This window comes from Eriocheir sinensis, chromosome 29 (genome assembly GCF_024679095.1).
Source record: "Eriocheir sinensis breed Jianghai 21 chromosome 29, ASM2467909v1, whole genome shotgun sequence".
NCBI lineage: Eukaryota > Metazoa > Arthropoda > Malacostraca > Decapoda > Varunidae > Eriocheir > Eriocheir sinensis.
The window spans coordinates 8,429,922-8,457,421 of NC_066537.1; the positions used below are offsets into that span (position 1 = coordinate 8,429,922).

Genomic DNA, 27,500 nt, shown 5'->3' on the forward strand with positions numbered 1-27,500 from the left:
AGAGAGAGAGAGAGAGAGAGAGAGAGAGAGAGAGAGAGAGAGAGAGAGAGAGAGAGAGTAACATACCGTAATTTAAATGTCATATGATTTTCTGTCCCCTGAGGTCTGTTCGGCACTCACTTGATAGCTGAAAAAATAAAATAAAAAGGTTTTAGGTTAAGTCGACGTTTGATCTAATATTAAGTTTCCATTTCTCACACCAAACGTTTCCCCTTTTATTTCTTCATCTGGATTGGCTTTTCTTCCCCTTTCCCCGCAGCTACGTATAATCTCTTGCTAATTGACACTTTCATGCATTATTTGTCATTAGTTATTATTATTATTATTATTCATTTCACAATATTTACAACGCCAACTAGAATAACAACAACTATACTCTCAAATTTTCTTTTTCCCTTTGTTTCTTATTTTTTTTTGTCTTTTTTCTTGTTCTTTAATTATTAGTTATTGTTATTACTTTTATTCGTATTACAACATTTACTTATACAACAGCAATAACAACAACCATTAGTCTGGCATTATTTTTTTTCTTTTTGTTTCTTTTTCTTGTATTTCTTGTTATTTTCTTGATTTCCGATTTCTTGTTTTTCTTGTCCTTGTTGTTTGTTCTTCTTCTTTTTCTTGTTCTTTTCGCTCTTCTTTTCTACTACTACAACTACCACTACTACAACAACAACCACCACCACTACTACTACTACAATTACAATTCTCCAAGCGTCATTTGAGGAGCCCTACTTTTTCCCTTCCATTTCTCATCCCCCCGTCATTTTTAGAGGCACATTTGTTATCTAGTTTCACGCGAAGACCTTGACACGCAGGGAAAATTAATGCGTTGTGCTTTCCCGTGTTTCCTTTTTCATGTTTATTGTTAGCATTGTAGTAGAGGTAGTAGTAGTAGTAGTAGTAGTTGTTGTTGTTGTTGTAGTATGGTAGTAGGGTAGAAGGGAGAGGAGAGAAGAGGGATGAGGGATGGAAAGAAGTAGTAGTAGTAGTAGTAGTAGTAGTAGTAGTATCAGCAGTAGTAGTAGTGCTAACAATACATTTTCTCGCCTTAAAATAAAGAAAAAAAAGTAAAACCTCATTTGTTCATAGTGTTAAAAATGATGAAACTCTATGACAAGTACATTAGCACCTCTCTCTCTCTCTCTCTCTCAAGGTTACTCGGACATAATTAACGCTTTAACAAGAAAAATTAACTCTTTCAAACAATGTCGAAGGTTGTCCTAATAATTTTTGGTATGTTTGACGAGAGAGAGAGAGAGAGAGAGAGAGAGAGAGAGAGAGAGAGAGAGAGAGAGAGAGAGAGAGAGAGAGAGAGAGAGAGAGAGAGAGAGAGAGAGAGAGAGAGGGGCGGAACTGTAAGAAAAGTCAAGTAAATGTATATAGAAAAAAGTAACGTAAAGAAAAAAAAGAAAAAAAACCGTAAAGTATATGTAAGAAAAAAATAAAGTAAAGAAAAAAAAGTAAATAAAAACAATCACGCAAGGAAAATGTAAAAAAAAAAGTCACGTGAAGAAAGCGTAAAAAAAGTAACAAAGAAAATAGTAAATAAAAAGACAAGCAAGTAAATGTAAAAAAAAAAATGTCAAAGAAAAAAAGCAAAAAAAAAACAAAACAAAAACAAGTCACGTGAAGGTCGAATAAAAGTCAGGTCAAGTGAATGTAAAAACGCATCCAATCAAAAAAAAATAAATAAATAAATAAAAAAAATAAATAAATAAAAAAAATAAAGTTATAGGTTAAAAAAAACAACAATTAAACGGAAGACCACATTTTCGGCCCCACACCTCCGTTCCCTGGGGCGAGCTCCTATAAACGAGTCATTAGCATCAATAACTAATTAAACCTCATCAATATACACCCAGCCCCAAATGATTATCGCACACCTCATTAATTACCAAAGAGAATTATATACAGCTAATTTGAAAACGTTGAAGGGAAAAATTTATGTATATAGGTGGGGAGAGGGAGAAAAGATGAGTATGTGTGGGAGGGGGGGAGAGGAGGAGAGTGGGTGTGGGGGGTGGGAGAGGAGGGGAGTGTGTGTGGGGGGAGAGGAGGGAAGTGGGTGTGGGGGGGAGAGGAGTGGAGTGTGTGTGTGGGGGGCGGGAGAAAAGGTGAGTATGGATGTGTTTGTGTGGGGTGGGTGGGAGGGGGGAGGAGAGGTGAGTATGTGTGTGTGTGGGGTGGGTGAGAGGGGAGTGGGGGGGGGGGAGAGGAGGGGAGTGGGGGGGGGGAGAGGAGGGGAGTGGGTGTGGGGGGGAAGAGAGGAGGGAAGTGTGTGTGTGTGTGTGTGTGTGTGTGTGTGTGTGTGTGTGTGTGTGTGTGTGTGTTAGAGATGTTTATATTATTTCCATGCGAGCATTTATTTATTTATTTATTTTTTGGTCAACGTTAAAATGTAGTTATGCTTTTTTTCCCCCCGTTTCGCAATGTATTCAGTTTCTTTTTTTTTCTTTTTTTTTTTGGTGTGTGTGCGTATGTGCGCATGTTGCTCCCTGTCCGTCAGTACGTTTTTGCATTTTGCTGTAGCTCCTTTTTTGTCCTGTTTTTTCCTCTACCTGTCTGTCTGTTTATCCATCCATCTATCTGTCTCTGTCTCTAGTATATGTTTGTTAATTTTTGTTTCTCATTGTGTTTCTCTCTCTCTCTCTCTCTCTCTCTCAATTTTTCTTTCTTTCTTTCTTTCTTTCTTTCTTTCTTTCTTTCTCTCCCACCCACACCCACACCCACGCACACACCCACTCACACCCACGCCCCCACACACAAGCTGCTCTGAATAACAACTTCGGCACTAAATCTGCACACGATGTAAATTCGGTTACTTGAGCTAACTCGGCCCTCGACAGGAAAGAGAGAGAGAGAGAGAGAGAGAGAGAGAGAGAGAGAGAGAGAGAGAGAGAGAGAGAGAGAGAGAGAGAGAGAGAGAGAGAGAGAGAGAGAGAGAGAAAAGGGGGGTAGGGTGGTAGTTTGGCAAGTGGCAGATGGAAATGAGAAATAAAAGAAAATAAGTTGCATTTTATGGCGCAGAAATTCAACACTTCCTCTCATCCCCCCCCCTCCCACTCCCCTCCCCCCCCCCACACACACACTACCCTCCTCTCCCCCTCCCCACACACTATCCTCCTCGTGAAAATTGTTAACTGGCTGGGTGAAAAATGATTATGAACTTATTAAAGGGAAGCGATGAAATGGTTATGAGACAGAATAAGAAAACAACAACAACACCAAAAATAAAAGACATTAGAGGAAGAAGAATAAATGATAAGTAAAATAAAAAGGGAAATAAAAACACAGCAATTACGAAACAGGAAACCTCGTTATAGAAAACAAACTCACCATAAAAATTGGAAACATTACATTATACAAAGAAATACTAATGGCGAATGAAGAGCAATAAATAAATGAATAATGATGATATTTTTACACCAGAGGTCACGGCTCAAGGGCAACAAAAGGGGACAAAACAACACACAAAAGCCCGCTATTCGCCGCTCCCATAAAAGATAGAAGTAAAGAGTGGCCAAAATAGAGGTCAAAATTAAAATAGAAAAGGATACAATATAAAGAAAAAAAAATACGAGTAAAAAACAAGTAAAAAAGTGATTACGTAAACAAATAGATACGTTAAAAAAGAAGGAAAATAAAATGTTGATACACAAAGAATAAAAATAATTGTGACATAATAGAAAAAAGACCGAGTTATAGAAGAGAAAATAACAATCGTTGGGAAATAAAGTAATACGTAAAATATAAAGAAAAATATGTGTAATAAAAATGGAAAAAAAAACTATTGACACAAAAAGAAAAAAAAAACTAATGACAAACGAAAAATAAGACAGATTTACAAAAGAGAAAAAATTACAATCGTTGGAAAATACAGAAATTCGCAAAAAAAGAAAAGAAAAAAATAAGCGTAATCAAAAATGGAAAAAAAAAACTGGTGATAAAAAAAAAAATAATACGAGTAACACAAAAGAAAAATATGAGAGGAGGAATTATAAAAGATATAATTAGAATCGTTTCCCGTGACGCCAATACTCAGAAAAATGATTCGACTCCGCCGCAAAAATGGTAAATAAATGAAGGAAAAAAAAATGAGACCGTGAAATGGAAAAAAACGTCTATAAGCAAATACCCCCCCTCCCCCTCCTCTCTCTCTCTTCATTAATTAGGTTAAAATGCAAACTTTAATTTCTTTTTCGATCTGTTGGTCTGTCTGTCTGTCTGTCTGTCTGTTCGTCTGTCTCTCTATTAGTCGGTATATTTTTAGGCTATTCTGTTGTCTGTTCGTCTGTCTGTTTAATATTCTTTCTTTTCTTTTCTTTCATTTTTTCTTTGTCTGTCTGTCTGTCCATCTGTCTGTCTGTCTTCCTGTCTGTCTGTCTGTCTCTCTCTCTCTCTCTCTCTCTCTCTCTCTCTCTCTCTCTCTCTCTCACAAATGGGTTGCTCGGGGTAGTGAAAATTGGGAGCCTAACGACGTAGACTTGAACGATTTTGTTGAGCCCCCAATTCTCTCTCTCTCTCTCTCTCTCTCTCTCTCTCTCTCTCAAATGCGTTGCTCGGGGGAGTGAAAATTGGCAGCCTATCGACGTAGACTTTAAGGATCTTGTTGAGCGCCTTCTCTCTCTCTCTCTCCTGTTCCAACCTTCGTGCGCAGGTACATCTTTCTGTCACGTTGTCTAATAAATTTCAATGTGCGATGTTCCTTTCTTGGTTATTGCCAGATTTATGAGAGAGAGAGAGAGAGAGAGAGAGAGAGAGAGAGAGAGAGAGAGAGAGAGAGAGAGAGTAATTATTTCCACCCGTATAAATTTAGACAACGAGAAAGGTCGACAAAAAATAATGAAACGGATAAACTTTTTCTGTGAGAGAGAGAGAGAGAGAGAGAGAGAGAGAGAGAGAGAGAGAGAGAGAGAGAGAGAGAGAGAGAGAGAGAGAGAGAGAGAGAGAGAAAAAAAAGAGAGAGAGAGGAGAGAGAGAGAGAGAGTGAGAGAGAGAGAGAGAGAGAGAGAGAGAGAGAGAGAGAGAGAGAGAGAGAGAGAGAGAGAGAGAGAGAGAGAGAGAGAGAGAGAGAGTATACCTTTAAGAATATTCAAGACACAAAGCTCAACGGAAGGCTGTCTATCACCCTCCCTTAATTAGTGAACATTTTTCGTGGTCTTAACAGGCGGCTCAAGCTTTTCTTTGTTCTCTCTCTCTCTCTCTCTCTCTCTCTAAAATATGTTGATGGACGTCTTGCGTGTTTAATGTTTTCATTCTTGTTGTTTTCTCTCTAATGATGCAGAAGGAAGTCCGGGATAATTAGAGGAACCTTAGAGGCCCCTTTACATCAACTCCATTCATATTTGTTGACTAATGACGGTGATTTTTTCTTCTTTAATTTACCTCTCATCTTTTCTTTCTTCTTCTTCTCCCTCTTCTATTTCTTTTTTTTATCTCTTTATCTATACATCAATTTTATATATTTGTGGAGATGATGTGATTTTTCTTTGATTTATTTGTCTTTCCTGTCTTTCTTTTCCTTTTTTTCTTGCTTTCTTTTCTTCCCTCCTTCCATTCAATAATTTTTCTTTCATATTCATTTCTATATTTCAGTCTTCGTTCCTTCTTACTTCCTATTCAATTATCTCTTCTATTATTTCTATTATTTTTTCTTCTTTAATTTATCTCTCATCTTTCCTTTCTTCTTTCTTCCTCCTCATCTTCTATTTCTCTATTATCTCTCTCTATATACATCAGTTTCATGTATTTGTGGAGATCATGGTGATTTTTCTTCAATTTATTTCTCTTTCCTTCCTTTCTTTTCCCTTTTTTTCTTTTTTGCTTTCATTCCTTCCCTCCTTCCTTTCAATATTTTTTTCTTTCATATTCATTGCTATGTTTCTGTCTTCGTTCCTTCTTACCTCCTATTCAATTACTCTTCTTTATTTCTATCTTTTTATACTTTTTCCACCTTTTTTCCTCTTTTCTTGCTTTTTTTTTCTTCCAATCAATAATTTTTTTTCATATCTTTTTCTTTCTTTATTTTTCTTCTTACTCAATCATATTTCCTTTATTTCGATCTTTTTATATTTTTTCCATCTTTTTTCCTCTTTTCTTGCTTTTTTCTTTTTTTTCTTCCTTTCAATAATTTTCTTTCTCATCTTTTTTCTTTCTTCCTTTTTCTTATTATTCAATCATATTTCCATTATTTCGATCTTTTTTATACTTTTTCCGTGTTTTTTCCTCCTTTCTTGGTTTCTTCCTTTTCTTCCTTTCAATAATTTTCTTTCCTATATCGTTTTTCCTTCCTTTTTTCTTTTTCAAGTATATTTCCTTTATTTCGATTTTTGCCACTTTCTCCACCAATTCCTTCCTTGCTATCTCATTTATTCTCTTTATACTTTATCTGTTTCGTTATATTCTCTGTCTTTACTATTTTGACCTGCCTGCCTGCATCTCTATATCTTTTTCTCTATCTATCTACTAACCCGGTAGCAGCGACGGGCCAAATTTGTGGCTTTACCGTGTAGCAGCGACGTGCCAAATTTGTGCCATCATATAAACCCCCCAAAATAGATGATGCATAAACTGATCACAAATGCTTTGATATATATTATGAAATGGTTTGTGTGAGAGATGATTTTTCTCATTTTTCTCGCTTAGAGGGACCATTAAGAAACATGATCCCCGCTGCTACCGGACTAACTGCCTATCCACTTATCTCTCCTACAGCATCATGACATAGAAGGCTGAGTAAGAGAGGCAGGCAGTCAGGATGGAGATGCTGGAGCCGCTGGTGCTGCTGGCTGCCCTCATGCTGCTGGTGTTGATCATCGCTGTCACACAAGTGCTTCTCGACAGCAACCTCTTTCTCAGCAGCATAGAGCAAGCACGCTGATCTACCAACACGCCACCTAGCACCTGCCAGCACTATACCGCCTCGTTTAAGCACCTCTTCACCGCTAAGGCTACATAAAAGCACTGAATTGGCTATATAAGTGGTCTACAGGAATACCGTCAACAGTTTTGTCTCGGTTCAAGCCAACCAACACTTCCCAGCACCTTTTCAAGCACTATCGTAAGTCATAAGCACCTCTTCACCGCTAAAGCCACAGAAAAGCACTTAACCTCAGGAGACGTCAAAGCCATATTGTCAGCACTCGTCTAGCACCTTACAGTACCTTTTTCAAGCACTTTATGGTTTTTCGTAGCACTTTTCAATTGCTTACGATTTACATAAGCATTTTAAGCACCTATTCGAGACTCCCACAAGCATATTATCAGCACAAGCGCAATTCAGCCCCATTTTTAAGCACCGCAATCACTCAGGGTATTCTTAAAGGTCATCAGTGCAAGCAGATTTTCGCTTAAACCCACAACAAGCACTCAGACATTACTCCAGGACTACAATAGCTTCAAAACACGACGTAAGTTTCATACTAGCACTCAGGCATGAGCACTTTCTTACAAGCCGTTCAGCGCAACCTTAATCAGCCGTCAGCACCCTTAAACTGCATTCAAGATTACTGGTTTGATTAATGCAGGGAATTGAATGATAAGAACTAATATTAATACTACGTTGATTATAAAAAAAAACTACATTCCCGGGTACACACATTCACACACACACACACACACACACACACACACACACACCCACACACACACACACATACAATTTTCCACACCGAATTCTTTGACAAATAGAACGCTTTACACAACGAAATCGCGCGTGCAAAATTTATACCCAACTTTAGGAGAATCATACGACAAAATGTGAGGAAATTCCGTGCAGTACGAAGCTGATTCCGTCTTGGGAAAATGCAAATAAGCGCGAGCAGATAAGTGAACTATGAATACACCCTCGCACTCGCACGTTTAGAGAAAGTGTTGACCTCGAGGAAGGATGAAAAGAATTATTAATAGAGTGACACAGCAAATGAAAAGCAAAGAAACGTGCCTGAGCGTTAATTTACGAGGCACGAGATGAAATGAAAGGCCGCCAGACCCTGAGACTTGGAGAAAAATATGACGGGGGAAGATGAAGAAATACCGGATATCCTGGTCAGGACGAAAATGACTTCTGAAAACTTTTAAACACTGTGGAAATAGTTGAGGGAACTGCAATAATCTGAAGAAATATTGTGGTGAGAGGAAGACATAAATATTAAACTTGTAAAATATAATAATGTTCTTTGTGGGGAGTGAAGTGAAATATTAATCTTAACAGGAAAATTTTGAGGAAGCTGCAATAATTTGATGAAATATTGTGGTGAGAAGAAAATCATAAATATTAGACTTGAAAAATATAATGTTCTTTGTAGCGAGTGAAGGAAATACAAATCTGAACAGGAAAATGAACATAGAAAAGGAAAACTGAATTATTATGTCATGAAAAAAATTATAACCTAAGAAAATAGTGGTGAAAGGGAAACCATTAATATTAGACTTGAGAAATATAATAATCTTTGCAGTGAGTGAAGGGAATACAAATCTGAATGGGAAAATTAACATAGAAAAGAAAAACAGAATTATTAAGTCCTGAAAAAAAATATAACCTGAGAAAATATTGTGGTGAAAGGGAAACCATTAATATTACACTTGAAAAATATAATCACCTCTGTAGCGAATGAAGGAAATACAAATCTAAACAGGAAAATTAACACAGGAAAGAAAAACAGAATATGAAATGCTGATAAAAATAAGTCTGAGAAAATATTGTGGTGAAAGGGAAACCATAAATATTAGACTTAGAAAATATAATAATGTCTGTAACGAGTGAAATAAATGGAAAATTGGACAGGAAAATTAAAACAGAAAAGAAAAACTGAATTATTAAAAGCTGGAAAATATAATAAGTGAAAAAACATAAATATTAGACTGAAAAAAAGTACATAATAATCTTTGCAGCGAGCGAAATAAATGGAAAACTCAACAGGAAAATTAGCACAGAAAAGAAAAACTGAATTATGAAAACCTGAAAAATATAATAACTGAAAAAACATATATTAGACTGAAAAAAAAATACATAATAATCTTTGTAGCGAGCGAAATAAATGCAAATCTGAACAAGAAAATTAACAAAGAAAAAAAAACATAATTATCAACTGCTAAAAATTAATAAATGGGTTAAAGAGATCAAGTAATTCTTCAACAGGGACAAATTACAGAAAAAAAATGTGTAATCTTGAAAGAACTTAATTAAAAAAAGCTGGACTAACATTATGAAGCGAGAGGACCTGTGAATTTAGAGCAAGAAGGATTTAAAATGAATTGTACGTTACTTTTAAAAGAAAAATAGTGAAAAAAACAGGTGAGAGAGAGAGAGAGAGAGAGAGAGAGAGAGAGAGAAAACAGAGACAAACAGACGGACAAACAGACAGACTAACAGACAGAGATACAAACAAACAGACAGAGATACAGACAAACAGACAGAGATACACACACAGATAGAGATACACACACAGACAGACAGATAGAAAGACAGATAAAAAGACAGACAAACAAACACAGACAGAAAAACAGAATTAAAAGAAAGAAACAAAGATCAAAAGAGAGGCAGTAAAATCTAAACATTAATCATAAAATTTTAATCTCCTTCAAGTAAACAAATTCAGCAAAGAAGTAAAAAAATAAAAAAAGGTAAAGGCTATCCAAGAAATATATATAAAAAAATCAAGTGACCTAATTACACTTTAAAAGGAAAAAAAAAACTACATATCAGAGGAGTGACGGAAAGTAATAGAGGAGAGGGAAAGAGAGAGAGAGAGAGAGAGGGAGAGGGAGTGAGAAAACGAGGAGAGGAAGGAAGGAAAGAAGAAAAAAAAGTGAGTGAGTGAGTGAGTGAGAGAAAAAGTGAGGAAAAACTTCTAATAAGCCTTCCAACTGGATTTTACACTTTCAAAATGAGACGAAGGGGGGACAGAACCCCTCCCAGAACAACCTCCTGACCCATCCACCAACCTAAGCAAACCCACCACAAACCTCACCCAACGACAAGACCGCAACCACAACCCAACGAAAATGTGGTGCGGTGGAGGTGAGGTTTTGGTTGTGGTGGTGGTGGTGGTGCTGGAGGTGGTGGTAGTGGACTCCTGGACACCATATAAGGAAGGTCACGCCACCCCCACGCTCTCAACTGAAGGATCCCAAGCTGTAGGATCTCAGGGGGTATCCTATGGGAGTCCTGTGAGGATAAGGAGTCATCGTCACTCACACTCCTTCTCCTCCTCACCCTCGAAGCTACTACACACGTTCTCCTCCTCCTCCTCCTCTTCATCTTCCTCGTTCTCTGGCAAGCATACTCCTTACTCCTCCTCTTACTCGCCAATATCCTCCTCTTCCTCTTTTAATGAACCCCAAACGTCCTCCTCCTCGTCCTCTTCCTCCTCCTCCTCCTCCTTCTCCCTCACAAGTTCAGATCTTCCCCCTGAGAAACACGCTGCCTCCAACCTACCCCAAGTCTCCCCCAACACAATTAGTGACGCTAACGAGCCCCAATTCCCAGCCAGTCACCCCCAAGAGAGGTACTCCCCCTCCAGAACCTCCCTCCTGCACCTGGGTATGGAGGAAGGGAGACGAGAGGAGGGAAGGAGGATAGGGAGAGGTACTGGAGTCATCGAGGAAGGAGAAGCTAGCATGGGAATAGGAGGTACAGAAGGACAAGGAGGAGGAGGAGGAGGAAATGAGAGTGGGGCTAGAGGTACTGAAGGAGCAGGAGGAGGACTAGGAGGAGATAATTGTAGCCAGAAGCAGCAGGAGACGTCAAAGGAGAGTCACAGTCGCTTCGTCAACAACTACCTGACGAGGCCATTTGACAGGAGGAAAGTTAACATTACCATCGGCCTCCTCTCCTCCTTCAAGTTTAATAAGGTGAGTGATGATGATGGTGATGATGGTGATGATGGTGATGGGTTCCTTTTCTCTATCCTCATGTTCGATTAACTTATTCACTATCTTTATCTTTTTTCTCTATTTTTTGTTTGCTTTTTGTTTTGTTTGTTTCCTGTCGTCATTGTGTTGTTTTCTTTATCTTTGTTTTTTTTTATTGATTCTTTGTCTTTGTCTTATTCTTTCTTTATTTTCGTTTGTTTCCTGTTATCATTATTTCGCCTCCGTTTAGATTCTTCGTTTTTTTTCTCTCATTTATTTTCTTCATCTTCGTTTAGTGTTTCATTATTTTTGCTCGTTTTCTTTGTTTCGTTTACTTACTTTATATTCCGCTTATTTTCTTAGATTTATTTACTTTATACTTTTCATATTTTTACTCTTTTCGGTTTTGCTTCCTTCAGTTTCTCTTCGCTTCGCTTCTTTTCTTCGTGTTTCGTTAAAAGTTATCGAGATTTTCCTTGTTTTCTAAGTGTCATTTTCTTTCTTTAAACGTTTCTTCTTCGACTGTTTCTGCTTTTTCTTCCGAGTGAAAGTTGGAGAGCTGTTCGTCATTTTAAGCACTCTTCTTCTTCTTCTTCTTCTTCTTCTTCTTCTTCTGTTATTTTAAGCACTCTTCCTCTTCTTCTTCTTCTTCTTCTTCTTCTTCTTTTTCTTCTTCTTCTAAATCTTCCTCTTCTTCTAAATCTTCTTCTTCTTTTTCTTCTTTTTCTCCTTCCAAATATTCTTCTTCTCCTCCTTCTTCTACTTCTTCTTCTTCTTCTAAATATTTTTCTTCTTCTTCTGTCATTTTAAGTGCTCTTCTTCTTCTTCTTCTTCTTCTTCTTCTTCTTCTTCTTCTTCTTCTTCTGTCATTTTAAGCACCATTCTTCTTGTTTTTCTTCTTCTATATCTTCTTTTGTCATTTTAAACATCATTCTTCTTTTTCTTTTTCCTCTAAATCTTCTTCTTCTTCTTCTTCTTCTGAATTTCCTTCCGTGCAACTTGTATTTATCATCTTCTTTCGTATCTGGTTTCAACTCTTCAGTACCATTTAATCTTTTTTTTCTCTTCTGTTTTGCTTTCCTTCCTGCTTTAAAATAGTTCAGTCACACTTCTATATTTCTTTCCTAACGTTTTTGCCTTATTTAATTTATTTTGTTTAACTTTCTCTTTTTTCCATCTTTCGCTTCTGCTCTTTCATTTCTTTTCCATTTCCCTTTCTTTCCTTCTTTTAATAGCTCTGTGAGACCTGTATTTCTCTTTACTTTCCTTCCTCTTTGCTTTTTTAATTATTCTGTTCATTTTTCTCTTTTTCCATCTTCCGTTTCTGCTTCTAAATTATTTTCCTGGACTTTTTTCCTTTTCGCTTTTTCTTTCTTCCTCTGTGACACGTCTATTTTTTCTTTCCTTCCTTTTCGCTTTTCTAATTATTCTGTTTATTTTTCTCTCTTTTTTTTCCATCTCCCGTTTCTGCTTTTAAACTTTCTTCTCCCTTCTTTTATCTCTTCTTTTTGTTCTTTCTTCATTTCATCTTTCTTCTTCCTCTCTTCGTTGCATTCTTCTTTTTCCCCTTTCTTTTCTTTTCTCTATTTTGCTCGACTTTCCATTTTTTTCCATCTTTTTCGTTTCTGCTTCTAAATTATTCCCTCTAATGTTCTTTTTTTCCCTTTTTCTTTTCTCCTTCTTTTCTGAGTCTTATTTTTATCTCCATTATCATCAGTTTCCTTGAGCATATCTTTACTTTTAAACTTTTTTCTCCTCTCTCTCTCTCTCTCTCTCTCTCTCTCTCTCTCTCTCTCTCTCTCTCTCCTCCTCCATGTCCTCTTCCTCTTCTTCTTCATTCCACACTGCCTCGGCTTCTTTCTCCTCCTCCTCCTCCTCCTTATCCTCCTTCTTCTTCTCTTCCTCCTCCACTTATGTCTTTCTCCTTATAACCTCTCTTCCGTCCACTTATCTTCCAAGTTTTATCTCGTCTCTTCCTCCTTCTCCTCCTCTTCCTCCTCCTCCTCCTCCTCTTCCAAACTCTTCTACCGACTACACTTCACTTCCTCCTCTTCCAAATTCACTTCTATGCAATTTTCTTCCATCTTTTATACTAATCCTCCGTATCCTCTTCTTCTTCCTCCTCCTCCTCTTCCTCCTCCTCCTCCTCCCCCTTCTTCTCCTCTTCCTCTTCTAAATTCTTCTACCGACTCCACTTCACTTCTTCCTCTTCCAAATTCACTTCTATTCAATTCTCTTCCTTCTTCCTCCTCCTCCTCTTCCTCCTCTTCTTCTTCCTCCTTCTTCTCCTCCTCCTCCTCCTCCTCCTCCTCCTCCTCCTCCTCTTCTTCTTCCTCCTCCTCCTCCTCCTCTTCTTCTTCCTACTTCTCCTCCTCCTCCTCCAGGTTTGTAGTTTCCTATCTTGCTAACTTAGTCTCTTACTTCGTTTGCTTTTCTTCTCTCTCTCTCTCTCTCTCTCTCTCTCTCTCTCTCAAGTGACTTATGTGCCTTTGTATCACCATTTTGGGAACGAAGGAGGGAGGAAGATTAGGGGAGGGAGGGAGGAAAAAGGGAGGGAAAGGGAGGGGAGGGAGGTAGGAAGGGAGGGAAGGAGAGGAAGAATGAGGAAAAGCCTGAAAGAAATACGATTAGTTGAGAGAGAGAGAGAGAGAGAGAGAGAGAGAGAGAGAGAGAGAGAGAGAGAGATTAATTAGAGGCACAAGAGGAGGATTGTCTTGAGTGATAAATATTTCAACACACACACACACACACACACACACACACACACACACACGAGCTAACTTAGAGAGAGAAAGGAAGATAAAGGGAGATGAAAAAGGGAAGAAAGAAACAATGTGGTGATGGAGGGAAGAAGAGAGAGGAAGATAGATGGAGAGAGAGAGAGAGAGAGAGAGAGAGAGAGAGAGAGAGAGAGAGAGAGAGAGAGAGAGAGAGAGAGAGAGAGAGAGAGAGAGAGAGGTTAATCTATACCTTACAAATTATTCTCTTTTCCTCTGTTTTCGCGCTTAATCTCTCTCTCTCTCTCTCTCTCTCTCTCTCTCTCTTTCGTGGTTCCAAAATATCTTTCATGCCAAGAACAAGAGACAGTGAGTGAGTGAGAGAGAGAGAGAGAGAGAGAGAGAGAGAGAGAGAGAGGAAAGAAGGGGCCGCACTATAAATTTTAAACAATATATCATAGTAATTCTTTGGGGATCGAGGCAACCCATTATCATTCTCTCTCTCTCTCTCTCTCCAAGATAAATTTACATAAAAGAAAATAACTTACTGTCTGTGTGTGTGTGTGTGTGTGTGTGTGTGTGTGTGTGTGTGTGTGTGTGTGTGTGTGTGTGTGTGTGTGTGTGTGTGTGTGTGTGTGTGTGTGTGTGTGTGTGTTTTACGGGGCTTTCTTTCTTTGTATATATATTCCTTCATGAAAAATACGCGCGTATATAAAATAGACGGATAACAAGAGTAGAGAGAAAAGGAGAGGAAAGGTTTGTGTGTAAGAGTGTAAGAAGTCGATGGAAAATTAATACAAAAAAAAGATAAGAAAAAATAGAATGAGAGAAAATGTAAAAAAAATAAATAAATAAATAAAAAGAATGAATGGCGTGAGAACAAGGACGAGATAAAAGAGAGAAGAGAGAAGAAAAAAGAGAAAGTTAGAGAGATAAAGAGATAGGTAGATAGATAGATAGATAGATAGATAGATAGAGAGAGAGAGAGAGAGAGAGAGAGAGAGAAAGTTAGAGAAAGAGAGAGAAAGTAAGAGAGAGACAAAAAGAGAGAGAGAGAGAGTATCTAACCACACCAGGGGAGTAACGGAATATGGAGTGAAGATTCATTCCCCTCACGTTCCCTTTAACTTCCCCTTCTTCCCCTCGAATGCACTCCTTTCCCCTTCCTTCCTTTTCGCTTCCCCTTCCTTCCTTCCCCTCAATCTCTAGCGTCTAGCCGGTGGGCGAGGTAAGCGGCTGAAAATTCGGTGGGGAAGATTGAGGTTACGAGTTCAGAGTCTAACTATAGCCTTCCTACTCTTTGGTATGAATGTATCTCTATGTATTGCGTGTATCATGTTGTATTCTAGTGTATTTTGTCTTGCTGTGTTCCCTGTGTTGTTGGTGTGTTCGTGGAGTGGTCGTGTGCGCGTGTGTGTGTGTGTGTGTGTGTGTGTGTGTGTGTGTATGTGCGTGAAGTGGAATGGATTTTGTTATGATCTATCCACTTTTTCCTCATGTTATCCACTCGTGTGTGTGCGTGTGTGTGTGTGTGTGTGTGTGTGTGTGTGTGTGTGTGTGTGTGATTTGTAGTGTTGGTATGAGGCCATCAGGTGTTCGCGCAGTGTGATTTACCTGCGTGACTTAATTAGTTTATATTTATTGCTTTTGAAACACACCTGTCCTCAATTCGTACCTGGAACCATTAATCCCCTGCTGTCACCATGCTCTCTCTCTCTCTCTCTCTCTCTCTCTCTCTCTCTCTCTCTCTCTCTCTCTCTCTCTCTCTCTCTCTCTCTCTCTCTCTCTCTCTCTCTCTCTCTCTCTCTCTCTCGACCCAAAAATTCCGTATTCCTTTCTCTCTTTCTCTGTCTTTCTCTTTGTCTCTCTCTTTCGCCCGTCCAACCACCTGTTCCTCTCTCTCTCTCTCTCTCTCTCTCTCTCTCTCTCTCTCTCTCTCTCTCTCTCTTTTTATCTATCTCTATCTCTCTATCTCTCAATGCCTACTCCTCTCTCTCCTTCTCTGTGTCTCTCTCTCTTGACCTGCTCCCCTCTGTCTGTACGACTTTCATTATCTGCCTGTTTCAATCTCTCGACCTTACTGCTCTTTTCTCTCTCTGTATCTCTCTATCTCTCTCAATATCCTCTCTCTCCTTCTCTGTATCTCTCTTTCTGTCTATCTTTATCTCTCTATCTCTCTCAATATCCTCTCTCTCCTTCTCTGTGTCTCTCTCTCTTGACCTGTTCCCCTCTCTCTGTACGACTTTCATTATCTGCCTCCTTCCATCTCTCGACCTTCTAAAAAACTCTCTCCCCTTCTCTTTCCGCCCTAACAGTTGGCTTTGGGGGCATTACCAGTGGCAATAGAGGACGTCAACAGGGACCCCAACCTCCTGCCTGGCCGGAGACTTCAGTACCAGGTGGCGGACGTCGGGCACAGCGGCTCCGATGCCCTCGCCGCGCTCTCCATCAGGCGCATGACCATGATGAGGGACGCCGGCCTGCTCGCGTTCATTGGGCCTGATGATAACTGTGCGAATGAGGCGCTGGTGGCAGCCGCGTGGAACCTGCCCATGATAACTTACGTGAGTGTTGTGTTGGTTGTTATTAGGGTTGTCTTTGTCGTTGGTGGTGTAAGGTATGGAAGGGAGAGCGTGGTATAAACTGTGAATGATAACTATCCGCTGGTGGCTGCCGCGTGGAACCTGCCCATGATAACCTACGTGAGTGTTGTAGTTGTTACTTTGATTGTCTTTGTCGTTGATGGTGTTAGTGTAAAGGTAAGGAAGGGAGAGCGTGGTATAAACTGTGAATGATAACTGAAAAATCCCTGCTGGGGCGGCGGGCAGGACTCCAGTGTCCTCCTGGACGCAGCGCCACCGTGTGTTTGTTATTATGGTTGTTACTTTGTTGATTTTGGTGTTGGTGTTAGTGTGAATATAGCAGGTGAAGAAAGGGAGACTGTGGTATGAATTATGGTGTGCTTTTGTTTGTGTGTGAGGGTAACGTGTGTGTGTGTCCCTGTATACATAAATATGACGATGTAAACTATATAGACACCGACCCACCTCCACACCCACACCCACACAGCGACATTCATAAAAAAATAAGAGATTTACGAGATTAACAACATACTTTTAACACCAAAATAAACATCAGCAGCGGCGCAGCCATTCCCACCTCCCTAAACACCGACACACACACACACACACACACACACACACACACACACACACACAGAGAAAGCCATCCATAATCCACTTACACAACATTCTCGACTGACCGTACATAAAAACGGACCTGAGCAAAAATGTATATGCACAAAAAAAGGAACGGGACGGGAAACGAGAATTTATGGCCCCGTCCACACAACAAAAACTCGCTAACTGCTACAATGATCGACAGTAATTTCGTTGCAAAGCTGCTGGCATGGACGAAATAAAGCGGAACGAAGGAAATGGACGAGTAGGAATAAAATATAACTTGGAAATGTAGGAAAACAGAATATGAAGAGGAAAATAGAAAGGAAAGATAGACACGATATAAATGCTGTCGTACATAAATAAACATGATAAAACGAGCACAAAAAGTAGAAAATATATGAAAAAGAGAATAGAATGAGAAAAACGAGAGGAAAGAACCATTAAACAAACGCTAATACCTAAACAAACATAATAATTGAATAAACACAAAAATTAAAGTATAAAATATATGGTATAGAGAATATAACAAGAAAAACGAGAGGAAAGATCCATAGAGCAAACATACCCTTACATAAACAAACATAGTAATTGAATAAGCACAAAATTAAAGTAGAAAATATATATAAAAAAAGAGAACATAACGAGAACAACGAGAGGAAAGAACCATTAAACAAACACTTATACCTAAACAAATATGATAATTGAAGAAGCACAAAATTAAAGTAGAGAATATAGAAAGAAAACAGAATAAAACGATAAAAAAAACAAAGAGGAGAGATAAACAAAGACAGAGCTCGTTATAAACAACACATAATGAATAAATAAGCATAAAAGGAGAAAATAAACAGAAAGCAGAATAAGACGAAAAGAAAACGAGAGGAAAGACAAACAAACAAAAAATAAACAGTCGTACTTGCAAACATAAGAAGCAAATAAGAACAAAATGGATGTAGAAAATATAGAAAGAAACAGAAATGAACGAGAAAAAAGAGAAAGACAAAAATAAAACAAAATAACACTCATTCATAGCAAACATAACAAACAGAAAATAAAATGGTAGAAAATATTGAATAAAAAAAACATTAAAAAGACGAATTAGTAAAGAGAGAGGAAAGACAAACACCAAACAAAACACAGTCATTCACGGCAAACATAACAAACAAAAAATAAAATAGTAAAAAATATTGAAAACAAAATAAACAAACGAATAATGAAAGAGAAAAGACAAACACCAAACAAAACACAGTCATTCACGGCAAACAAAACAAACAAAAAATAAAATAGTAAAAAATATTGAAAACAAAATAAACAAACGAATAATGAAAGAGAAAAGACAAACACAAAAACACACACACTCATTTATAGCAAACATAACAAACAAACAAACAAACAAAAAATAAAAAGGAGAAAATATTGAAAACAAACAAACAAAAAAAAACAGGAATAAAGAAAGAGAAAATACTAACACGAAACACACACACACACACACACACACACACACACACACACACACACACACACACACACACACACACACACACACACACACACACATATCACAAACACCAAAGACCAGCCCAACAGTTAATTTTTTCTCTTTTCATTTCTCTACTTCTTGTCTCGTTTTCACTATTCCCCCTTTTTCTCCTCCTCCTCCTCCTTCTCCTCCTCTTTCATTTTTATTTTTTTCCCCCCCTTTCATTCCTCTTCTTATTTCGTTCTCATTTTAGCCCTTTTCTTCTACCACCAACATCACCAACATCAACATCAACCCCCTACACGAACACGAACACCAACACCATCACCAGCACCAACAACACAAAGGCCAATCCTCCTAAAAAGCAACAACTCACACACGCTAAACAGGTCACCGGAGCTCTGCAATACAATACTCTGAGGCAATACAAAGGAAACGGCAACGCAGGGAAACGAGAGAGACGAATGTTGATGAAAGCAGACGCGGCAAAGAACGAGAGTGACGCTAATCCGAGAGAAATGAACAGGAAATGCGACGTAAAACCAGAGAGTCCCGAGAGAGAGAGAGAGAGAGAGAGAGAGAGAGAGAGAGAGAGAGAGAGAGAGAGAGAGAGAGAGAGATAGATATATATATATATATATATTTATATATATATATATAGATATATATAGTTATTTATATATATATTATCATTGGTAGTAGTAGTAGTAGTAGTAGTAGTAGTAGTAGAGGTAGTAATTGTAGCAGACGTAAACACAGTATTATTAAGAGCAATAACATTAGAATTAGTAGCATTAGTATTAGTAGTAGTAGTGAATGTAATACTAGTAGCAGTAATTGTAGCAGACACATAGCAATATTAATTATAGTAGTAGCAATAGCAGTAGAATTAGTAGGAGCAAGTGGATGAAGAGAAATGCAAAATAATACCACCATCACCACTACCACCACCACCACCACCAACACCACTAACAACAACAACACCAACTACAACAACAACAACGATAACGCTACCATCATCATCAACAATAACAACAACAACAACAAAGCTACCATCATCAACAACAAGCTGGGAGTGTGTTTGGCTGCTTGCTGATCCATAAACTATCTGACGACAATCTCATTTTCATTTCATCTACACACGTGCGCTGACGTCACAAAATTAAAGCCGCGTGTGTGTGTGTGTGTGTGTGTGTGTGTGTGTGTGTGTGTGTGTGTGTGTGGAAAAATTATCCAAGTAAAAGACAAAAGGCGAAGAGGAGGGAAGAAAACAAAGATGAAAGGAGGAGGAGGAGGAGGAGAAGTTGGAGGAGGAAGAGTTGGAGGATGAAGGAGAACAAGGAGGAAAAGGGCAATAATGAAGACGAAACGAGGAGAGAAATGAAAGAAAAGGGATAAAACTAAAAATGAAAGAGGAGGAGAAGGGGGAAGAGGAGGTAAAAGCCTAGAATGAGGATGAAACAAAGAGGAGAGCAATAAAGAGGAAAACAATAACTAGAAATGACAGAGGAGGAGAAGAAGGAAGAGGAGGAAAAGGGCAAAAATGAGCGCGAAACAGGAGGAAAAGGAGATAATGACTAGAGATGAAAGGGAAGGAGGAAGAGGAGGAGAATTAGGGCGAAACAAGGAGAGCAATGAAAAGGAAAAAAATAACTAGAGATGAAAGAGAAAGAGGAGGAGAATGAGGAAGAGGATTAAGAGAAGAGAGTGGAGTTAATCTTCGCACACCTTTACCTTAATTACCACCTGGGGCTTGGCAAATTTACCTGCCCACGTGAGGCCAACAGGTGAACAGCCCAAGAGCTCTCCCCGCACGCTAATAACGGTAATTGTAATCATATCAACGCGGGAAATAATTGTTCAGCAGCGAAATTGTTAGTAGCGAAAGTGTTAGGGAGAAAAAGAAAGTAATACCATCACCACCACTACAACCAGCACCACCACCACTACTACAACCACCACCACTACCAACATCAACAACAACAACCTGATAACCAGCACTCATAACGAAACAATACATACATTTTTCACCATTCATTTCCATTGTCCCAAAATTGAAGTATTAATTTTGATAGTAGAACCATTATCTATCAGTATAATTTTTGGGTCTATCTGAAAACCCTCGTTGATTTCGTCTAATGGAGAGCGCCTTCCACCGATAAACTGAAATACTAGACATGACAGCATAATCATTATCTATCTGGACTTTAATTTTGGGGTCTATCTGAAAACCGTCGTTGATTTCGTCTAATGGAGAGTGCCTTCCACCGATAAACTGAAATACTAGTCATGAGAGCATAATCATTATCTATCTGGACTTTAATTTTGGGGTCTATCTGAAAACCCTCGTTGATTTGGTCTAATGGAGAGGGAGCCTTCCAACGGTAAATTGCCATAACACTTTTTCCCCGGCCATTTGAAAGTCCATTTTGTGCTGTGACCTACAAACATATCGTGTAATTAGTTCCCCCCTTTCTGATCAGTAAAAAATGGAAATATAATTGGAGGGAAAAATTGTTGCCGGAATCACAGAGGAAAAAGTGTGTGCTAATGTGTTCACGCTGGACGCCTAGGTAATGATTGTGCAGAGAGGGAGCTTATTTTTTGCTTCCGGAGTTCATGGGTCAAGATTTTTATTTATCACAGTAAGGTATTTTTTTTTGCATTAATGGATTACCTTGGTCACTTTGTCATCTTTCCAGAACTAGATTACTGTTCATGGGGTCGTTTTTTTTTTCTTCTTTTTCAACTCAAAATAGTGCTAAATATTTTGCACTTACTTTTCTTTCTCACAGTTGTTGTTGTTTTTCTCGCATTAATGGATTACTTTGCTCTCTTTGTCATCTTTCCAGAATCAGATTACTGTTCATGGGGTCGTTTTTTTTCTTTTTCAACTCAAAATTGTGCTAAATATTTTGGTCTTTTTTTCTTTCTCAGAGTTGGGCTTATTCTTTTTTTTCCGGATTGAATGGATTACGTTGCTCTTTGTGTTTTCTTTTCGGAACTAGATTACTGTTCACTGGGGAGTTTTCTTTATCAACTTGCAAATGGGTTAAATATCTTTTTTTAATTCGACGGCCTGCTTTGGTCTTTTTTGTTTGCTATTCTGAGATGGATTAGATTTTGTTGGTATTATATGGCTTGCATTGAATGGACTACTTTTTTCATATCTGGTAATGACTGAACACGTGTACATATCTATTATTCATTTCCCATTCATTTCATTGTTGCTTCCAATTATACTGGGGGCAGTGTACTGTGCTTCAGTGTCCCCCTGTCAGACAGTAGGACCGATAACAAAAAGGCGTCCTCCCTATGGAAGCCTCTTTGACACTCCCCATTCGACTGATGTTATACTTTTAGCAATGACTGACCTATGTTATAAAATTCTTTATATCTTTCATAACGACTGTGCTATTTTGCTTTTTTGTTCTCTTCATAAAAAAAGAGCATTTAAAAAAAATGAATGGCGTATTCTACATTTCTTTTTGCGAGGAATTTAAGACCGGAAACGTGAGCCGAGTTTGAAAAAATAAAAACCTGAAAATCTGCACCGCCAGTTTTTATATGTATTTTGCACAAGACTAATTATTCATTCAATGCTGATATGAGTTTTTATAGAAGGCAACTTTTTTTTATTTCCAGAAGTTGTAATTAGTTGATTCAGATTTCTTCATTACGTAAAAAGCTTACTCTCGAAATAGAATATTAACGATGAAATTAATATTCTTTGTTTTAACGAGTTTTCGTAAAACTATCTCAGTACGAGGAACATTTCAAGCAGTGACAAATCAAAGGCCAAATAAAAAAAACTTTCATTCTGTTCGCCCAAAAATAAAGGAATGACGCATTGCGGAATGTATAAAAAAAGAAATGCAATATAGAGTTTTGAAACGAAGAAATTGTATCGAATTAATTAGTATCGAGAGAGAGAGAGAGAGAGAGAGAGAGAGAGAGTTACACTTTCGTATTGATTATCTGGTATCGTGTTATCAAATGTGAGTGTGTTCGAGAGAGAGAGAGAGAGAGAGAGAGAGAGAGAGAGAGAGAGAGATTGTATGAGTGCAAATATGACGTAATCTAAATAAAAAAAATAATTAACTCCATGTTTCATTATAGTGGTTCAGTAATAAAAGTCTCTCTCTCTCTCTCTCTCAAAACTTTTCTCACTTGTTTTCTATTTTCAACGGGGTCACATTTCACCTCTTTCTCATTTTCCACCAGCTCGTCTCTCTTCCTTTTGTTTACATCTTTTTATCTCTGCTTCTTGCTCTTTGTTTTACTTCTTATTCTTTTGTTTCTTCAGTTTCCTTATCTTCCTTTTCTTCTTGACCTCTTACTCCTATTCCTTCTCCTTTCTTTATATTTCTTTTTCTTTAATTTTCTTTACTTCCTGCTCTTTCTCTTTCTCGTTTAACCTCTTCAAAGTTTAAGGATGACACAATTAAGACGGGCAGACCAGAGAGATCGAGAACAGATTATCCGATGGCGTGACAAGTGGCAGATGTCTTCAAATCTCGGGGAAGGAGGACTCGTGACCTTTGAGCCCTGAAGACATAAACTGAAACTAAGCCTGACGATTTATTTTCTCTTCTGTTTTTCTTGGTATGAGCTGCAGGTTCGGGGAGGTTTGTAAGCTTCAGGGAAGTTTCTAGTCTTAACTTCGTCTTTGCTCAATCTCCTAATAGTCAACAAAATGATTAAATATGTAGATGTAATCCCCCTTCTGAAGTATGTCCTGCGGGATTAAATAAATAGACATAATCCCCTTTTTGAAGTTTGTCCTGCGAGATTAAATATATAGATGTAATACCCCTTCTCAAGTATGTCCTGGAGGATTGAATATATAGATGTGTTGTCTGGCAGAAAATGAAGAAGAAATATAAGTAGAAGTAGTAACAGAAGAAGTATGAAGTATGTTTGGCAGTAAATGTAGAAGTAGAAAAAGAAGTAGAAGTAGTAAAAGAAGAAGTGTGAAGTATGTCCGGCAGTAAATGAAGAAAATATAAAGTACTGGGTCGTCTTATAACTTAAGACGTGAAGTTCTCCAAGCGTAATACACCCACAGGCCACGAAGTCGACATGCCCTTAGGTTTGTCGTGGGAAACTTCGAAAAACAAAACTCCAAAAATTAAAGTTGTGTCTTCCATATATATTTTCCCGAGTGAGACCTCAGCCTTAGAACACAGAAAAGGTTGTGCGATTAAATAAGTCGAGATTAGGACAAACTGCCAAAAAGAAAATCAATAAACCACAAAACTTGACATAAAAGAAAGAAGTATTGTTTTTTTGTCTTTCTCCCTGGCAAAAAAAAAAAAGAATAAAATAATAGAGTTGTAGGACTAGGATAAACTCCCCCCCTAACCTCTCCCCGAAAAAAAAGTAACCAACGAAACTTAAAGAAAAAGAGAAGTATACTTTTTTAGGCTTCACCCTCCCCCAAAAAATGTAGGGACGAACTGCCAAAAAATATCCTTAATTAATAACGAACAAGGCTTGGAAGAAAAAACGAACTACAATTTCTTCATTCTTCTCTCCCGGGCTAAGAGAATACAAAGAAAAGAGTCTGCCGGAGGTCAAGTTTCTGAACAGGCTTGACGAGGATATTCAATCGATCAAACATCTCAAAAGTTGGAGCCGTAAAAAAGAGAGAGAATATGTGACGGTCTGGTGATTACATGGGAGCGATACGACTTCAATGTCGCTACAAACTTTACTTTAATATCACGCAACCCTTTCCAATATGTCTCTGAAACCATAAAGAAGAGGAAACACAACAGTCTGCTAATTACAACGAAACAGCATAACTTCAATATCGCTACAAACTTTACTTTAATATCACACAACCCTTTCCAATATGTCTCTAAAACCATAAAGAAGAGGAAACACAACAGTCTGCTAATTACAACGAAACAGCAGAACTTCAATATCGCAACAAACTTAAGATTATTTACTGAGTGCTGTGATAGCCAACCTCTTAATTGCACACATCCCCTGAACGATATGTCTCTGTAGCGATCAATCTCTCGGACTTTCACGATATATTGCCGTTAATATCATATAACCCACTAACGATATGTCTCCAACGATCAATCTGTCTGGCTCCCTCTTGCTATACTGCTCTTAATATCACATTCCTAACCCTTTCCACGTATGTCTCAGCACGATCACACTATGTAAATCTCTCTCGTGATTGTTTACATTATCTGCTGAAGACGAACTCATACAATACACATGCAGTCGAGTATTTCAGATTTTAGCTAATTGTAAAATAAAGTAAAGTAATGTAAAGAAGAACAAGATGAAGATAAAAAAACTAAGAAAAACGAGATGATGATGATGATGATGATAATGATGATGAGGAGGAGGAAGAGAAGGAGGAGGAGGAGGAGGAGGAGGAGGAGAAGGAGAAGGAGGAGGAGGAGGAGGAGGAGGCCGAGGACAAGTTGAAGTGTGACTTGCATTTGAAACCTCACTCTGTTGACCTTATTGGAAGAAAGAAGAGACGAAAAATAATAAGAAAAAAAAGGTAAGAGGATATCCGTACATAGTGAAACAAGGATGCCCGTCACCGTAGAGTTTACAAGTTTAAAACATTACACACAAAGTCAACGATGAGAGAAACACATATATAGCCTAAAGACCTTCCATAATCAATTCAAAGTAGGGCAGCACGTATCTCCTCACCTCCCCCTCTTGCCCTTCCCCTTCTCTCCTAATACCCATGATTACCAAACAACACTTAACAACACAAATCACGCACTCTCCAAACAATCAGGTTACACAATTGGGTTTAACAGTCCATCAGCGGCGTCCGATTAGTTTGTCTGCCTGTTGATTAGACACACACGGAAATCAGGCACGCTGAGTAAATGCAAAATTCGAAAATGTTTATACCCCATTGACCTGTATTTAGAAAAGCATATAAGTTGTTGACACACACACACACACACACACACACACTATATTTCATTTTCTTTTTTGTTTTTATAGTTTTTGAGAAGGAGAGGGAGGGAAACCAATGCAAAAAAAGAGCAGATAACATGCGAATTTCTCACTTTTTTTTGTTTTTTTTTTTGTTTGTTTTGAAGAAGGGGAACGAGGGGAACTAGAGTGAAAAAGAGCAAATATGATGCGAATTTCTCTCTGACTAGTCATATTTAACACCAAGAGATATTACAGAAGAAACAAAGCATTTCCGTGAGCTAAGTGACATGTTTCTCTCTTACCAGCGACTCTTAGGCTTTGAGTAATTTTTCAACCTATTATAAACTCTACGGTGACGGACTGCTATGTTTCATTATGTAGTATTATCGATGCATTCCTCTTCTTCTTCTTCTTCTTCTTCTTCTTCTTCTTCTTCTTTTCTTACAATTGAATATTAAGTTTGTGTAATTTTTCAAACTAATATAAACTCTACGGTCCGACACAGCCATGTTTCATTATGTACGAATATTCTCTGCATTCTTCTTCTTCTTCTTCTTCTTCTTCTTCTTCTTTTTCTCTTACCATTGACTATAAAGTTTTGGGTAATTTTTTTACACAATATGAACTCTACGGTCCGACACAGCCATGTATCATTATGTACGAATATTCTCTGCATTCTTCTTCTTCTTCTTCTTCTTCTTCTTCTTCTTCTTCTTCTTCTTCTTCCTTCTCCTCCTCCTTGCGGGCATTAAGGACTCTCCACAAGTTTTAGCAAAAATCTTCAGACTTTTCTCTTTCCTCTTTTTTTTCATAATTCTTTCTCTTTCTTTCCTCTTTCGCCCTCTTACTTTCTCCTCCTTCTTCCTTCTTACACCCCAATTTCCAACAGTTTGCTTCTCTTTCACTACCTCTCCTCCTCCTCCTCCTCCTCCTCCTCCTCGTAACTGTCACCACTTGTTTAAATATTTCTTATCTTTCCCTTTTTATTTTCTTCCTCCTCCTCGTCCTCTTTCACTCTTCCTCCACCTCCATTAACGAACCTCCTATTCCTCTTCCTCTTCCATCCTTCACGCCTCGTCTAATGTCTTAATCTTTTCCTTCCTTCCTCTTCCACCTCCTCCTCTTCCTTTTCTTCTTCTTCCAAGTACAACCTCCTCCTCTTTCTCTTTTCTGATTTTTTTATACTAGCGCCTCCTCCTCCTCTTCCTTCTCCTCCTCCTCCTCCGTCTACTTCAGGTACCTTCTCTGCGTTTTTTTTCTCTCAACTTTTCTTTCTCCTCTTCATTCTCTTCCACTTCATCTTCTCTCTTACGTCACTCTTCACCTTTCAAAATTTGACTACTCTCCTCCTCCTCCTCCTCCTCCTCCTCCTCATTCTCCTCCTACTCTGAACCACTGCATCACTCTTGACCGCTCTTCTTCTCCCAGTCCTTCCTCCTCCTCCTCCTTAAGCAACTGACACTTATTATGTCGATGGAAAACTTGTGGTCGTTCTCAGAAGACTTAGAGGATAAGAAGTATTTGAATTTTCCTCTCTCTCCCTCTCCCTCGCCCCCCACCCACCCCTCTCTCTCTCTCTCTCTCTCTCTCTCTCTCTCTCTCTCTCTCTCTCTAAGGAGTATTATATTTTATCTGATCATTAATTGTCGCCCTATTAAACGCTCGTTAAGATAAGAAATACGATACGAGAAGAAACAGCGAGGAGGAGAGAAGAAGGAGGAAGGGAGAGCGAGGGGAAGAAAGGGAGGAGGAAAGAAAAGTGAAGAGGAGAAAGGGAGGAGGAAGGGAGAGCGAGGAAAAGAAGAGGAGGAGTAGGAGGAGGATACGAGAAGAAACAGCGAGGAGGAGAAAAGAAGGAGGAAAGAAAAGTGAAGAGGAGAAAGGGAGGAGGAAAGAAAAATGAAGAGGAGAAAGGGAAGAGGAAAGGAACGCGAGGAGGAGAAAGGGAGGAGGAAGGGAGAGCGAGGAGAAAAGGAGGAGGAGAAAGGAAATAGAGAAAAAAAGTAGTCGTAAAAACCTTAGTAATATGATAACGAAGAGAGAGAGAGAGAGAGAGAGAGAGAGAGAGAGAGAGAGAGAACAGGCAAACAAAATGACACATATATGCATGTATGTGTGTGTGTGTGTGTGTGTGTGTGTGTGTGTGTGTGCCTTTCACCAAAATATACCTACATGTGTAAATCGTATCTCCCCTTTACTCTTTCTCCCCCCTCTTCTCCCCTTCCCCCCCTGTCACACATGTCCCTACCCCCCCCCCCCCCCTTAACTCCCTACCCTCAAATCAGGCGTACCAACATTGCCTGTCAGTGTTGGGGGGAGGAAGAGATGGCAACACTACAA

The 27,500-nt window shown here is 38.6% G+C and overlaps 1 protein-coding gene across 3 annotated transcripts in view; it reads left to right on the forward strand.

Annotated features, from left to right (window-relative positions):
• LOC127004979 (guanylate cyclase 32E-like) overlaps positions 1-27,500 on the forward strand; it is a 142,458-nt gene that overhangs the window by 11,668 nt on the left and 103,290 nt on the right. The window contains exons 2-5 of one of the 3 annotated variants that reach the window (XM_050873352.1): positions 6,718-7,063; positions 8,216-9,298; positions 9,590-10,857; positions 15,890-16,138. In XM_050873352.1, coding sequence (XP_050729309.1) covers positions 10,009-10,857; positions 15,890-16,138 — 1,098 coding nt within the window. In that variant the 5' untranslated portion in view covers positions 6,718-7,063; positions 8,216-9,298; positions 9,590-10,008. Of the gene's footprint in view, positions 1-6,717; positions 9,299-9,589; positions 10,858-15,889; positions 16,139-27,500 lie in introns of all 3 variants that reach the window. The other 2 variants (XM_050873351.1, XM_050873353.1) reach the window with 2 other exon arrangements.